Genomic DNA, 18,098 nt, shown 5'->3' on the forward strand with positions numbered 1-18,098 from the left:
CTTGACAAATACATGAATAGGATGGGAATAGAGGGATACGGTCCCCGGAAGTGCAGAAGGTTTTAGTTTAGGCAGGCATCAAGTTCGGCGCAGGCTTGGAGGGCCGAATGGCCTGTTCCTGTGCTGTACTGTTCTTTTTTTTTTCTTTGTTCTTTGAAGGCGGGACTTCCTCTCCACAAGGACTGTGCGGTGCTCACTCCTACCAATACTGTCATGGACAGATGCATCTGCGGCAGGCAGATTGGTGAGGACGAGGTCAAGTATGCTTTTCCCTCGTGTTGGTTCCCCCACCACCTGCCGCAGACCCAGTCTAGCAGCTGTATACTTTCGACCTCGGCCAGCTCGGTCAGTAGCGGTGCTACCGAGCCACTCTTGCTGACGGACATTGAAGTCCCCCACCCAGAGTATATTCTGCGCGCTTGCCACCCTCAGTGCTGTTCAACATGGAGGAGTACTGACCCATCAACTGAGGGAGGGCGGTAGGTGGTAATCAGCAGGAGGTTTTTTTGCCCATGTTTGACCTGATGCCATGAGATTTCATGGGGTCCCGAGTCAATGTTGAGGACTCCAGGGCAACTCCCTCCCTATTGTATACCACTGGCCCGCCACCTCTGCTGGGTCTGTCCTGCCGGTGGGACAGGACATACTCGGGGATAGTGATTGCAGTGTCTGGGACATTGTCTGTAAGGTATGATTCCGTGAGTATGACTATGTCAGGCTGTTGTTTGACTAGTCTGTGGGACAGCTCTCCCAACTTTGGCACAAGCCCCCAGATGTTAGTCAGGAGGACTTTGCAGGGTCGACAGGATTGGGTTTGCCGTTGTCGTTTCCGGTGCCTAGGTCGATGCCGGGTGGTCCATCCAGTTTCATTCCTTTTCTTAGGCTTTGTAGCGGTTAGGTACAACTGAGTGGCTTGCTAGGCCATTTCACATCTGTGGCCTAGTGCCAAAATTGGGTAGGCAACACAGCTGACTGGACTCTCGCTCTTTGCTGCAGAGAACAGTGTCAATCCCCCTAACTATACTGTCCCTTAATGCCACTACATTCCTTTTTTCTCCCTCCACTTGAATGGCTTCCTGTTCCATGGTGCCATGGTCAGGTTGCTCATCCACCCTGCAGCCCCCACTCTTATCCAAACAAGCTGAAAGAACCTCAAACCTGTTGAGACATACTCCACCTGCTGTACTTCATTCTCAGTTGCTCACTATCTCTCTGTTCCCAGGTATGCTCCAGTGGGTATTCTGTTCCTTATTGCGGGTAAGATTGTTGAGATGGAGGATATGAGCGTGGTGGGAGGACAGCTGGGGATGTATACAGTCACTGTCATTGTGGGCCTGCTCATCCATGCTCTCGTCGTCCTGCCTCTCCTCTACTTCTTCATCACACAAAAGAATCCCTTTGTTTTCATGGGTGGATTGGTCCAGGCTCTGGTTACTGCACTCGGCACCTCCTCCAGGTAAGAAGAGAGTGCTGACATTGGCACTCAAACTCCCTCTTAATTCTATATTTATTCTTTTTACGTACTCTCACTGTCCTGAATCCACTTCCACAAAGAGGCTACAACTCATTGCTGAATTCAGTTTTTACTCAAACACATAGGGCCAGATTTTCAAAGCCCACTGAGTATGGGTGCAGAGGACAGCACGATTGGAAATCACCTTTATGGAGGTTAACAATGACACCTGCTGCCCTCTGGAATTCAATGCTATTTTTAAAGGGTCGCTGGGAGGGAGGGAACGGGTCAGGTGCTGCCTCCCATTCATTGCCTGTTGAGCTCATTAACTGGTCTGCCAGCAGCAGCTTTCAATATTCAAAGGCTGAGAATGTGGAAGATGCCATGAGGGAAACACGACAGGGGGTTCAAGATGAAAACACGACAAGGAGCCATGGGAAGGGCAGAGGCCCAATAAAAAACTCAGCTGCTTCAAACGTGCCTCAAAGTGGCCACTGCTGTAGCTGGAAGACTTGCTTTTCTTAAGATGGGAATCCTGAGAGTGACAATTGCTGCAGGCACCTGGGATTAGCAAGAGAAGGCCTGGTGAATGCACAAAGCCCAGCTGAGGGAGTTCAGATGGAAACAGCCTCTCTGACATTGGAACAGAGCAGACAGGAGACAGCTGGAGGCCAGAGGAGCAACAGTGGGGGCTGCAAAGGGAGAAAGACGAGACTCAAGACATCAGGCTGAATTTAATGCGGCTGTCAAAGGCGGGTATGGTGGTTTTGTGGGACAGAGAGTCACATCGGAATCGTCCACCCGGAAATGTGGAATCACATCGGAATCATCCACCCGGAAACGTGGAATCACATCGGAATCATCCACCCGGAAACGTGGAATCACATCGGAATCATCACCCGGAAACGGAGAATCACATCGGAATCATCACCCGGAAACGGAGAATCACATCGGAATCGTCCACCCGGAAACGGAGAATCACATCGGAATCGTCCACCCGGAAACGTGGAATCACATCGGAATCGTCCACCCGGAAACGTGGAATCACATCGGAATCATCCACCCGGAAACGTGGAATCACATCGGAATCATCCACCCGGAAACGTGGAATCACATCGGAATCATCACCCGGAAACGGAGAATCACATCGGAATCGTCCACCCGGAAACGGAGAATCACATCGGAATCGTCCACCCGGAAACGTGGAATCACATCGGAATCATCCACCCGGAAACGTGGAATCACATCGGAATCATCCACCCGGAAACGTGGAATCACATCGGAATCATCACCCGGAAACGGAGAATCACATCGGAATCGTCCACCCAGAAACGGAGAATCACATCGGAATCGTCCACCCGGAAACGGAGAATCACATCGGAATCGTCCACCCGGAAACGTGGAATCACATCGGAATCGTCCACCCGGAAACGGAGAATCACATCGGAACCATCACCCGGAAACGGAGGATCACATCGGAATCGTCCACCCGGAAACGTGGAATCACATCGGAATCGTCCACCCGGAAACGTGGAATCACATCGGAATCGTCCACCCGGAAACGGAGAATCACATCGGAATCATCACCCGGAAACGTGGAATCACATCGGAATCGTCCACCCTGAAACGTGGAATCACATCGGAATCGTCCACCCGGAAACGTGGAATCACATCGGAATCGTCCACCCGGAAACGTGGAATCACATCGGAATCATCACCCGGAAACGGAGAATCACATCGGAATCATCACCCGGAAACGAGGAATCACATCGGAATCATCACCCAGAAACGTGGAATCACATCGGAATCGTCCACCCGGAAACGGAGAATCACATCGGAATCGTCCACCCGGAAACGGAGAATCACATCGGAATCGTCCACCCGGAAACGGAGAATCACATCGGAATCGTCCACCCGGAAACGGAGAATCACATCGGAATCGTCCACCCGGAAACGGAGAATCACATCGGAATCATCACCCGGAAACGGAGAACCACATCGGAATCGTCCACCTGGAAACGGAGAATCACATCGGAATCATCACCCGGAAACGGAGAATCACATCGGAATCATCACCCGGAAACGGAGAATCACATCGGAATCGTCCACCCGGAAACGTGGAATCACATCGGAATCGTCCACCCGGAAACGGAGAATCACATCGGAATCATCACCCGGAAACGGAGAATCACATCGGAATCGTCCACCCGGAAACGGAGAATCACATCGGAATCGTCCACCCGGAAACGTGGAATCACATCGGAATCGTCCACCCGGAAACGGAGAATCACATCGGAATCATCACCCGGAAACGGAGAATCACATCGGAATTATCACCCGGAAACAAGGAATCACATCGGAATCATCACCCGGAAACGAGGAATCACATCGGAATCATCACCCGGAAACGTGGAATCACATCGGAATCGTCCACCCGGAAACGTGGAATCACATCGGAATCGTCCAGCCGGAAACGGAGAATCACATCGGAACCATCACCCGGAAACGGAGAATCACATCGGAATCATCACCCAGAAATGAGGAATCACATCGGAATCATCACCCGGAAACGGAGAATCACATCGGAATCGTCCACCCGGAAACGTGGAATCACATCGGAATCGTCCACCCGGAAACGGAGAATCACATCGGAATCATCACCCAGAAACGGAGAATCACATCGGAATCGTCCACCCGGAAACGGAGAATCACATCGGAATCATCACCCGGAAACGGAGAATCACATCGGAATCATCACCCGGAAACGGAGAATCACATCGGAATCATCACCCGGAAAAGGAGAATCACATCGGAATCGTCCACCCGGAAACGGAGAATCACATCGGAATCGTCCACCCGGAAACGGAGAATCACATCGGAATCGTCCACCCGGAAACGGAGAATCACATCGGAATCGTCCACCCGGAAACGGAGGATCACATCGGAATCGTCCACCCGGAAACGTGGAATCACATCGGAATCGTCCACCCGGAAACGGAGAATCACATCGGAACCATCACCCGGAAACGGAGGATCACATCGGAATCGTCCACCCGGAAACGTGGAATCACATCGGAATTGTCCACCCGGAAACGTGGAATCACATCGGAATCGTCCACCCGGAAACGGAGAATCACATCGGAATCATCACCCGGAAACGTGGAATCACATCGGAATCGTCCACCCGGAAACGAGGAATCACATCGGAATCGTCCACCCGGAAACGGAGAACCACATCGGAATCGTCCACCTGGAAACGGAGAATCACATCGGAATCATCACCCGGAAACGGAGAATCACATCGGAATCGTCCACCCGGAAACGTGGAATCACATCGGAATCGTCCACCCGGAAACGGAGAATCACATCGGAATCGTCCACCCGGAAACGGAGAATCACATCGGAATCGTCCACCCGTAAACGTGGAATCACATCGGAATCGTCCACCCGGAAACGGAGAATCACATCGGAATCATCACCCGGAAACGGAGAATCACATCGGAATTATCACCCGGAAACGAGGAATCACATCGGAATCATCACCCGGAAACGAGGAATCACATCGGAATCATCACCCGGAAACGTGGAATCACATCGGATTCGTCCACCCGGAAACGGAGAATCACATCGGAATCGTCCACCCGGAAACGGAGAATCACATCGGAATCGTCCACCCGGAAACGTGGAATCACATCGGAATCGTCCACCCGGAAACAGAGAATCACATCGGAATCATCCACCCGGAAACGGAGAATCACATCGGAATCGTCCACCCGGAAACGGAGAATCACATCGGAATCATCACCCGGAAACGTGGAATCACATCGGAATCGTCCACCCGGAAACGGAGAATCACATCGGAATCGTCCACCCGGAAACGGAGAATCACATCGGAATCGTCCACCCGGAAACGTGGAATCACATCGGAATCGTCCACCCGGAAACGGAGAATCACATCGGAATCATCACCCGGAAACGGAGAATCACATCGGAACCATCACCCAGAAACGGAGAATCACATCGGAATCATCACCCGGAAACGTGGAATCACATCGGAATCGTCCACCCGGAAACGGAGAATCACATCGGAATCGTCCACCCGGAAACGGAGAATCACATCGGAATCATCCACCCAGAAACGGAGAATCACATCGGAATCATCACCCGGAAACGGAGAATCACATCGGAATCGTCCACCCGGAAATGAGGAATCACATCGGAATCATCACCCGGAAACGGAGAATCATATCGGAATCGTCCACCCGGAAACGGAGAATCACATCGGAATCGTCCACCCGGAAACGGAGAATCACATCGGAATCGTCCACCCGGAAACGTGGAATCACATCGGAATCATCACCCGGAAACGGGGAATCACATCGGAATCGTCCACCCGGAAACGTGGAATCACATCGGAATCGTCCACCCGGAAACGGAGAATCACATCGGAATCGTCCACCCGGAAACGTGGAATCACATCGGAATCGTCCACCCGGAAACGGAGAATCACATCGGAATCATCACCCGGAAACGGAGAATCACATCGGAATCATCACCCGGAAACGGAGAATCACATCGGAATCGTCCACCCGGAAACGTGGAATCACATCGGAATCGTCCACCCGGAAACGGAGAATCACATCGGAATCATCACCCGGAAACGGAGAATCACATCGGAATCATCACCCGGAAACGGAGAATCACATCGGAATCGTCCACCCGGAAATGAGGAATCACATCGGAATCATCACCCGGAAACGGAGAATCACATCGGAATCGTCCACCCGGAAACGGAGAATCACATCGGAATCGTCCACCCGGAAACGGAGAATCACATCGGAATCGTCCACCCGGAAATGTGGAATCACATCGGAATCGTCCACCCGGAAACGGAGAATCACATCGGAATCGTCCACCCGGAAACGTGGAATCACATCGGAATCGTCCACCCGGAAACGGAGAATCACATCGGAATCGTCACCCGGAAACGGGGAATCACATCGGAACCATCACCCGGAAACGGAGAATCACATCGGAATCGTCCACCCGGAAACGGAGAATCACATCGGAATCATCACCCGGAAACGGAGAATCACATCGGAATCGTCACCCGGAAACGGAGAATCACATCGGAATCGTCACCCGGAAACGGGGAATCACATCGGAATCATCACCCGGAAATGGGGAATCACATCGGAATCGTCCACCCGGAAACGGAGAATCACATCGGAACCATCACCCGGAAACGGAGAATCACATCGGAATCGTCCACCCAGAAACGGAGAATCACATCGGAATCGTCCACCCGGAAACGGAGAATCACATCGGAATCGTCCACCCGGAAACGGAGAATCACATCGGAATCGTCCACCCGGAAACGGAGAATCACATCGGAATCGTCCACCCGGAAACGGAGAATCACATCGGAATCATCACCCGGAAACGGAGAATCACATCGGAATCATCACCCGGAAACGGAGAATCACATCGGAATCATCACCCGGAAACGTGGAATCACATCGGAATCGTCCACCCGGAAACGTGGAATCACATCGGAATCGTCCACCCGGAAACGGGGAATCACATCGGAATCATCACCCGGAAACGGGGAATCACATCGGAATCGTCCACCCGGAAACGGAGAATCACATCGGAATCGTCCACCCGGAAACGGAGAATCACATCGGAATCGTCCACCCGGAAACGGAGAATCACATCGGAATCGTCCACCCGGAAACGGAGAATCACATCGGAATCATCACCCGGAAACGGAGAATCACATCGGAGTCGTCCACCCGGAAACGGAGAATCACATCGGAATCGTCACCCGGAAACGTGGAATCACATCGGAATCATCCACCCGGAAACGTGGAATCACATCGGAATCATCACCCGGAAACGGAGAATCACATCGGAATCGTCCACCCGGAAACGTGGAATCACATCGGAATCGTCCACCCGGAAACGGAGAATCACATCGGAATCGTCCACCCGGAAACGGAGAATCACATCGGAATCGTCCACCCGGAAACGGAGAATCACATCGGAATCGTCCACCCGGAAACGTGGAATCACATCGGAATCGTCCACCCGGAAACGGAGAATCACATCGGAATCGTCCACCCGGAAACGGAGAATCACATCGGAATCGTCCACCCGGAAACGGAGAATCACATCGGAATCATCACCCGGAAACGGAGAATCACATCGGAATCATCACCCGGAAACGGAGAATCACATCGGAATCGTCCACCCGGAAACGTGGAATCACATCGGAATCGTCCACCCGGAAACGTGGAATCACATCGGAATCGTCCACCCGGAAACGGAGAATCACATCGGAATCGTCCACCCGGAAACGTGGAATCACATCGGAATCGTCCACCCGGAAACGGAGAATCACATCGGAATCGTCCACCCGGAAACGTGGAATCACATCGGAATCATCACCCGGAAACGGGGAATCACATCGGAATCATCCACCCGGAAACGGAGAATCACATCGGAATCGTCCACCCGGAAACGTGGAATCACATCGGAATCATCACCCAGAAACGGAGAATCACATCGGAATCATCACCCGGAAACGGGGAATCACATCGGAATCATCCACCCGGAAACGGAGAATCACATCGGAATCATCACCCGGAAACGGAGAATCACATCGGAATCGTCCACCCAGAAACGGAGAATCACATCGGAACCATCACCCGGAAACGGAGAATCACATCGGAATCATCACCCAGAAACGTGGAATCACATCGGAATCATCACCCGGAAATGAGGAATCACATCGGAATCGTCCACCCGGAAACGTGGAATCACATCGGAATCATCACCCGGAAACGGAGAATCACATCGGAACCATCACCCGGAAACGGAGAATCACATCGGAATCATCACCCAGAAACGTGGAATCACATCGGAATCGTCCACCCAGAAACGGAGAATCACATCGGAACCATCACCCGGAAACGGAGAATCACATCGGAATCATCACCCAGAAACGTGGAATCACATCGGAATCATCACCCGGAAACGGAGAATCACATCGGAATCATCCACCCGGAAACGGAGAATCACATCGGAATCGTCCACCCGGAAACGGAGAATCACATCGGAATCGTCCACCCGGAAACGGAGAATCACATCGGAATCGTCCACCCGGAAACGTGGAATCACATCGGAATCGTCCACCCGGAAACGTGGAATCACATCGGAATCGTCCACCCGGAAACGTGGAATCACATCGGAATCGTCCACCCGGAAACGGAGAATCACATCGGAATCGTCCACCTGGAAACGTGGAATCACATCGGAATCATCACCCGGAAACGGAGAATCACATCGGAACCATCACCCGGAAACGGAGAATCACATCGGAATCGTCCACCCGGAAACGGAGAATCACATCGGAATCGTCCACCCGGAAACGGAGAATCACATCGGAATCGTCCACCCGGAAACGTGGAATCACATCGGAATCGTCCACCCGGAAACGTGGAATCACATCGGAATCGTCCACCTGGAAACGTGGAATCACATCGGAATCATCACCCAGAAACGGAGAATCACATCGGAACCATCACCCGGAAACGGAGAATCACATCGGAATCGTCCACCCGGAAACGGAGAATCACATCGGAATCGTCCACCCGGAAACGGAGAATCACATCGGAATCGTCCACCCGGAAACGGAGAATCACATCGGAACCATCACCCGGAAACGGAGAATCACATCGGAATCGTCCACCCGGAAACGGAGAATCACATCGGAATCGTCCACCCAGAAACGGAGAATCACATCGGAACCATCACCCGGAAACGTGGAATCACATCGGAATCATCCACCCGGAAACGGAGAATCACATCGGAATCGTCCACCCGGAAACGGAGAATCACATCGGAATCGTCCACCCAGAAACGGAGAATCACATCGGAACCATCACCCGGAAACGGAGAATCACATCGGAATCATCACCCGGAAACGGAGAATCACATCGGAACCATCACCCGGAAACGGAGAATCACATCGGAATCGTCCACCCGGAAACAGAGAATCACATCGGAACCATCACCCGGAAATACAGCATTGTGACGTCAGTTCTGGATTTTGTTAGTGCTGGGAATTCACCATGGTTTCATGGTCCTGTAGTTTTTTTTTCCGGGAATATGCAGTTTGCCTTTAAGGCTTGCAAGGGATCAGTATTGCTTTGAGAACCAGCAAGCCTCAGGGGTTATAGGAAGGTGCATTCTCATTACCAGACACTGGGAGTGAGTATTAAGTGATACATTTGTTACAATTCAATTTTGAACTGGCTTTTTAGTTGAAGACAGTTTGTTCTAACAGAACACAGACACAGAGGACACACAGAAAGACAGCTGTGGTGTTTAGCACCTGAAGAAAGAGCTCTCAGCCATTTAAACTGAATCAATAGGATTTTAGTCTGTTTTATTATCTCACAAAATTCCAAAAAAAAGTCAAGCCAAAACAGAGATCTCTGGTAATTTCAATTGAAGAAAGGGAAGTTAGACTGTGACAATCTTTTATTCCTCAAAAACTCTAAAGTCAGATTGATTCTATTGAAAGTGTTTGCAAGTCGTTAATTGTTGAAATTCGCTGGAGAAGGAAAGCATCACCTACTGCTGAAGTTAGACTACGGACTGTTCTACTGTGGAAGAACCTTTTTTCCCACATCGGACGACTGTGAGGACTTCAAGCAACATTCTGTGAGGACTTTCTGCATGTGTGCACTCGCTTTCCTGGCAGTTGCCATGACTCCTTCATCCTCTGCCAGTCCAGGCTACCTCAGATCCTCACTCCAACCCAAGGTGCATGGATCCATCCAAAGGGACAGGGAAAACCCCTTGAAGAGATGGCTACTGACCCCTCTACAGGAGCTCCAGACAGAGGGATAGAGGTTATATAGCCAAAGCCACCTGCTCAGCAGGCCATCGGGCTTCTGAAAATGCGATTCCGGTGCCCAGACTGGTCAGGTAATGCCCTCCAGTACCCTCCTACAAGGGTCTCGGTCATTGTGGTGGTCTGCTGCTCTCTCCATAACATGGCCCTCCAGAGAAGTGTGGACCTTGAGGACAGAGAGGCCCTGAAAGGAGACAGCTCATTGGGGAGGAGCAGGAGAAGGAGGAGGAAGAGGGAGTGGAGGGAGATAACACTGAACAGAGAGGTGCCCCTGCCGCATGAAGAGGTGGCCTCCTCCTGCCACCTTCCGGGAAGAGGACCTCCCTCATGGCCTCCAGCATTAAATCCAGGTGGGCATTGATGAACCAAGGGTCTGGCTTGCCCCTGGTGCCAGGCTTCCGGCTCCCGTGTGACATCTCACTTCCCTCGGGTGCTGTGGAAGGCAGATCTCTGCCACAGGACAATCAGTAGCCTCAGCGATGGCTACATAAGCCTCACACTTGCTCTGACCCACTGCCACTTTCAATCCCACTGGATCTAAATGGCCAGGAAGCCTGTCTCCAGACCAATTAAGGGCTTTCGCATTTGAAAATCTGAACCTGAATCAGTTTTCACTGGAGGTGGGTTCCTGCCCCAAAACCAGACACACACAACACACAGAGACACACACACAGATATACACACACAGAGACACACACACACAGATATACACACACAGAGACACACACACAGAGACACAGACACCAACACACAGACACACACAGAGACACAAGGAGACACACACACACACACACACAGAGACACAGAGACACAGACACACAGAGACACACACACACACAGACACAGACACAGACACACACACACAGAGACACAGACACCAACACACAGACACACACACAGAGACACACACACACAGACACACACAGAGACACAAGGAGACACACAGACACACACACACACAGACACACACACACAGAGACACAGACACCAACACACAGACACACACACACAGACACACACACACACAGACACACACAGAGACACAAGGAGACACACACACACACAGACACAGACACACAGACACCAACACACAGAGACGCACACACAGACACACACACACACAGACACACACAATGCATAGAGACACACACACAGACATACACACAGACAGACACACAGACAGACAGATACACAGACACATAGATGCACACTGAGGTTCAGCTTCCAATCCTGACAGGGATGGGGATGCTAAGTGATGGGGACACAGTTTCAGGGAACCTGGAAGTTTGAAGTTTCTCACTTGCTGGGGAGTTTTGGTATTCTTCTTACAACAGGATTTCCACCTGGATGTCGGCCTGATTGACAGGCTTGGCTTCCAGTTGGGTGGAGAGTTACTCTGGAGCAAGACACAGTCGCAGGTAAGGAGATTGCAATTGCTATTGGCATCTTAGGATGGGGGGGATATTTGATCCATGACTGGATTTGGAGGTCCTAGTCCCAAGGGGGTCTGATCTCTGACCCCGGGGTGGGTTCAAGTCCCCGATCGTGGGATCATTGTATCAGGGGGCGATTTGATGGGGGGAGGGTCTGATCCCTGATTGTGGCGGTGGGTGGAGTGGTGTCATTGGATGGGGGTGGGGGGAGGAGGTCCAATCCAAGGGAAGAAGGTAAACTTGGGCAGCCAGAGGGAAACACTCCTGCCCCATCCTGGCCCACAAGCAGTGCTGTAAAGGCATTTACCTTCTGGCATCCTGTGAGCTGCCAGTTCTCCCAAAACCTGAGGCTGCCTGCCTCATTAAAATATTTAAATAGCCAACCCTCCTCCTGGCAGTGGATGGCTGCATGACCCTTGCCTTGCCTATAGCTGGAGACCTCCAACCCACCTATTTGTGAGGGGTAAAGTTCACCCCACAGTCTTAAAATTCAATAGATTTAAATAAAAGATACAGAAAAAGAATGTTTAAGCTTGATTCTCTTTTCTTATTATTTATTCCTGATCTATTTATCATTAAGAGTTTAATGATTATTATTCGTGTTTGAAAGTCAAAGGATCCTTGAATCCAAAAGTCAAAATGAACCAAAGGTTGTGTGGAAATTCATGGTGATGAGTTTCATTACGCATGGAATGGGAACACTCAGGATATCCTGGGATATCATGCATGAGCACAAGGGGCATTCATAGGATATCACGCAGTAATACACAGTATAAGTTGTTGTTTTCTCTTACATTGGTTATTCTTGCGGATTGTCCTGATGAGTGCAAGACGAAAAGCTTTGACAACATGTATCTATTTTCAGCAATACACGGTATTTCATGGAATATCGTGCAGTAAAATGCAACAGACAGGATATCCATGGGATATCATGCAGGAACACATGGGACCTCCACGGGATGTCGTGCAGGATATCATGGCAGCTCGCCACCACCTTCACAAGGGCAAATGGCGGGGAGGGGGGGTGGGTGCAACAAATGCTGGCCTTGCCAGCGACACCCACATCCCGTGAAAGAATAAAATAACACATGGGACATCTACGGTCAAACTCCACAGCATGGGGGAAAGCCCAGACTTCCAGCTTTCCGAATAAACCTCTTACCCCCTGATCACAAAACCTCCCCCAGCCAAGATTAGGGCCACAGAGTAAAACACAGACAGACTGAAATACACGTGTGGATTGACAGAGAAATGCTTGCCTGTAACATTGTTGTAACTCTCTGCGTTGCCGGGCTCACAAGAATCTCCTATTGCCCTTCCAGCTCAGCTACTTTGCCGATCACATTCCGTTGCCTGGAGGACAAAATCGGCCTGGATAAACGAATCACCAGATTTGTGCTGCCTGTTGGTGCCACGATTAACATGGATGGCACTGCACTCTACGAGGCACTTGCTGCTATCTTCATTGCACAAGTCAACAACTTTGACCTCAACTTTGGACAAATCCTCACCATCAGGTAATAGGGATTTTTACTGAGATAACCACAGTTACTCACCCCCAGAAATCTAAAATATTGTTTCATTGGAATAGCTTTACAAGTGTTAACACAGGCACAATGGGGCGAATGGCCTCCTTCTGTGCTATACGTTTCTATGATTGACCCATCCCCCAGCTCGATGGGGCCTACTCCAGCTCCTAATTCGCATGTTTGTAGAATAAAAGGTCAGTAATATAGATGATGTGTCATATGGTGGGTTAAAGGAGGGCAACTTGAAGATGATGCTGTTCCCATGACGATGCTTTCATGACAGTAGAGGTCACGGGTTTGGGAGGTGCTGTTGAAGTGACCATGATGATTTGCTGCAATGTTACCAGGGCTTGAAAGTTGTAGCTGTGAGGAAAGATTGGATTGGCTAGGGTTGTTTTCCTGAGAACAGAGGAGGCTGAGGGGTGACTTAATTGAGGTGTACAAAATTATGAGGGGCCTAGATAAAGTAGACAGGAAGGACCTGTTTTCCCTGGCAGAGAGGTCAATTACCAGGGAACACAGATTTAAGGTAATTGGTGGAAGGATTAGAGGGGACATGGGAAAAAGCTTTTTCACCCAGAGGGTGGTGGGTGTCTGGAATTCACTGCCAGGAACGGTGGTGGAGGCAGAAACCTTCAACTCATTTAAAAGGTACCTGGACCTGCACCTGAAGTGCTGTAACCTGCAAGGCTATGGACCAGGTGCTGGAAGGTGGGATTAGATTGGGTGGCTAGTTTGTTTCAGCCGGCGCAGACGCGATGGGCTGAATGGCCTCTTTCTGTGCTGTAACTTTTCTATGGTCCTGTAGGTTGTAGTCATGGTACACAGTTGGTGGAGGGATTGGATATAGAGATCAGAGGGTCACTAACTACTCTGGTTTGGATGCTGTTGGGCTTCTTGACTGTTGTAACTGCAGGCACCCATCCAGGTGAATGGTGAGAATTGCTGACTTGTGTCGTTATTCAATGATTGACAAACTCTGAGAAGTCAGCAATTACAAAGGTACCCAGTTTGGTCCCTGCTCTTGTAGCCATGATGTTGATATGGCTGTCTTTCATTTTGAATCTGAACAGAGGTGAAATTGGACTTTTCACCATCAATACAATTGAGCAGGGTGGAGTCGCCAGGACAGCTTGTGGATAGATTTGGGGATAGCTGAGTTGGTTGGTGTAGGTGGGGCTGAGTAGTGTGGCTGGCTGGCTGTAACTGGGGTGGTTATAGGTGGACAGATCATTGACTTGTTCAATCGGTGATTCAATCGGCCCATCATGTCTGTGCCGGCCATCAAGCACCTATCTATTCTAATCCCATTTTTCAGCACTTGGCCCGTATGCTATGGTGTTTCAAGTACTCATCTAAATACGTCTTAAATGTTGTGAGGGTTCCTGGCTCTATCACCTCACCAGGCAGTGTGTTCCAGTTTCCAACCACCTTCTGGGTGAAAACATTTTTCCTCAAATCCCCTCTAAACCTCCTGCCTCTTACCTTAGAAAAACCCAAGGTAATCAGGAATAGTCAGCATGGTTTTGTGAAAGGGAAATCAAGTTTAATCAATTTATTGGAGTTCTTTGAAGGAGTGACATGTGCTGTGGATAAAGGGGAGCCTGTTGACGTACTGCACTTGGATTTCCAGAAAGTATTTGACAAGCTGCCACATAAAAGGTTATTGGACAAAGTAGGAGCTCATGGTGTAGTGGGTTACATATCAGCATGGATAGAAGATTGACTGGCTGGCAGAAAATAGAGAGTATGCATAAATGGGTCCTTTTCTGATTGGCAAGAGGTTACGAGTGGAGTCCCGCAGGGGTCTGTGCTGGGGCCTCAACTTCTTACAATTTATATCAATGACTTAGATGAGGGGAGCGATGGCATGGAAGCTAAATTTGCAGATGACACAAAGATAAGTAGGAAAGTATGTTGTGAAGAGGACATAAGGAGGTTGCAGACCGATATAGATAGGTTGAGTGAATGGGCAAACATCTGGCAGATGGAGTATAATGTGGGAAAATGTGAAGTTGTTCACTTTGGCAGGAAGAATAAAAAGGCAGAGTATTACTTAAACGGAGAATGACTGCAGAACTCTGAGGTGCAGAGGGATCTCGATGTTCTAGTGCAGGAGTCACAAAAGGTTAGTATGCAGGTACAGCAAGTAATAAAGAAGGTTAATGGAATGTTATCCTTTAATTTGAGAAAAATTGAAAATAAAAGTAAGGATGTTATGCTTCAGTTATACAGGGCAGTGGTGAGACCACATCTCGAATACTGTGTGCAGTTTTGGTCTCTTTATTTAAGGAAGGATGTGAATACATTGGAGGCGGTTCAGAGGAGGTTTACTCGATTGTTAGCTGGAATGAGTGGGTTGTCTTGAGGAAAGGTTGGACAGACTGGGCTTGTTTTCACTGGAGTTTAGAAGAGTGAGGGGAGACTTGATTGAAGTTTATAAGATCCTGAACGGTCTTGACAGGGTGAATGTGGAAAGGATGTTTCCTCTTGTGGGTGAGTCCAGAACTAGGGGGCACTGTTTTAAAATTAGGGGTCACCCTTTTAGGACAGAGATGAGGAGAAATTTTTTCTCACAAAGGATTGTGCAACTTTGGAACTCTCTGCCTCAGAAGGTGGTGGAGGCGGGGTCATTGAATATTTTTAAGGCGAAGGTAGATAGATTCTTGTTAGGCAAAGGAGTCAAAGATTATCGGGGATAGATGGAAGTGTGCAATTCCAGACAGAAACAGATCAGCCATGATCTTATTAAATGGTGGAGCAGGCTAGAGGGGCCGAATGGCCTACTTCTGCTCCTAATTCATATGATTATATGGTAAGAGAAAGCCCAAGAGATCCAACAATACGCCAACCATCGTGACATGCGAAGCTTTCTTGAAGCCACCAGGGCCATCAATAGACCACGACCAAATGGACAAAAACCCCTTCACTCACAGGATGACAATGCCATTCCTCAACACTGGAAAAAACATTTTCAACATCTCCTCAAGCACAGTGAATCCACAGTGGCAGCTGATACTCTTCAGGCTTTCGCCAGTATCCTGTGGTAGTATCCATGGATGAACCACCATCGATGAGAGAGGTGCAAACGGATGAAAAACACCAAAGCCTGCGGCCCGATGGGATTCCAGCTGAGGTCTTCAAAGTTGGTGGGTTTTTGCTCACTTCAAGACTCCATGTAGTCATCCTACTGATTTGGGAGGAAAAAAAACCTCCTCCCCCCACCCCTCCACTGACTTCAGGAATGCGATAATTGTTACTATCTTCAAGAGGGGAGATAAGTCATGCTAAGGAAACTATTGAGGGATTTCACTCTTGTCCATAGCAGGGAAAATCCTGACACGCATTCTCCTGAATCGCCTACTCCCTGTGTCTGAGGAAATCCTCCCAGAGACACAGTGTGGCTTTAGACCTTCCAGAGGAACTTCCAACATGGTATTTGTTACCCGAAAAAATCCAAGAAAAATGTTGAGAACAACACCAGGAACTCATTCATCGACCTGACCAAAGTATTTGACTCAGTAAATCACGAGACTCTGTGGTTGTGCTCCAAAGATTTGGATGTCCAAGAAACTTCATCACAATCCTGCAATTGCTCCATGATTATATGACTGTGACTGTCCTGAGTGGGAAATCTGAAACAGACGCCTTCAAAATCCACACCGGGGTCAAGCAAGGCTGTGTGATAACAGCCATACTATTTATAATCTACCTGACAGTGGCTATTCACCTTGTGAAAGATCAGCTGCCCTCTGGTGTGAATATGAAAGACCGTTCAGATGGAAAACTCTAACATCAGTCGCCTCCGTGCCAAAACTAAACTGACCACCAGAGACATACATGATCTACAGTTTGCGGATGACTGCAGTGTCAATGCCCACTCTGCACCAGATTTGCAAGCAGCTCTCGAGCTCTTCAATTCTACAAACAAGAGACTCGGCCTGTCCTTGATTGTTACCAAAATAAAACTCGTATATCAACCCACACCTGGTAATCCAAATATTCCACCTCCCATATATGTTGAAGAAGACACTCTGGAATATGTTGAACACTTTCCATACCTTGGCAGCCACCTCTCTCAAAAGGCCACCATGACAAGCGGATCCAACGCTGGATCAGCTGTACCAGCTCAACTTTCTACAAACTACGGCAGCGAGTGTTTGACAACAAAGACCTCCAGAAGTCAACAAAAGCCCTAGTGTACAGAGCAGTTGTTGTCACCACACTCCTGTACTGCAGTGAGACCTGGTCTGTGTATCAGTGACACATAAGAGCTCCAATTAAATTCCATCAGCAATGCCTCCGCCGCATCCTCTGGATTCAATGGGAGGACCGTTGAACAGACACTAGTGTCCTTCTTGAAGCCAGCTCCACAGGCATTCAGACAAAACTCCTGCCAAACCAACTTCCATGGACTGGACACTGTGTCCGGATGGCCATAAACCGTCTCCCCACCACGTCCTGTTTTCTCATCTCCCAAATGGCCAGTGTTCCAGGGGAGGACAAAGAAAACACTTCACAGACACTCTGCAGCTCTCTTTGAAACACGGAAGCATTGACATTGATGACTGGGAGGAGTTTGCTACCCATCGTTCAAAATGGTGACAACTTGTCCATCAAGCTACTTCATGCTTTGAGTCCAAACGCCTTAATGATGAGGTAGACAGCAGCAGAGAAGGAAGAAAAGGAAGTAAATCCTGCTCTCCGGATCCCACTACCTCGTGGGACGTCCTGCCCCATGTGACCAAAGATCTGCAGGG

General features: G+C 49.6%; 1 protein-coding gene across 1 annotated transcript in view; it reads left to right on the plus strand.

Annotated features, from left to right (window-relative positions):
• Positions 1-18,098, plus strand: part of slc1a3a (solute carrier family 1 member 3a) — a 687,310-nt gene that overhangs the window by 526,802 nt on the left and 142,410 nt on the right. Inside the window, exons 7-8 of the mRNA XM_068029072.1 lie at positions 1,223-1,456; positions 13,132-13,326. Coding sequence (XP_067885173.1) covers positions 1,223-1,456; positions 13,132-13,326 — 429 coding nt within the window. The remainder of the gene's footprint in view (positions 1-1,222; positions 1,457-13,131; positions 13,327-18,098) is intronic.

Source organism: Heterodontus francisci, chromosome 4 (genome assembly GCF_036365525.1).
Source record: "Heterodontus francisci isolate sHetFra1 chromosome 4, sHetFra1.hap1, whole genome shotgun sequence".
NCBI lineage: Eukaryota > Metazoa > Chordata > Chondrichthyes > Heterodontiformes > Heterodontidae > Heterodontus > Heterodontus francisci.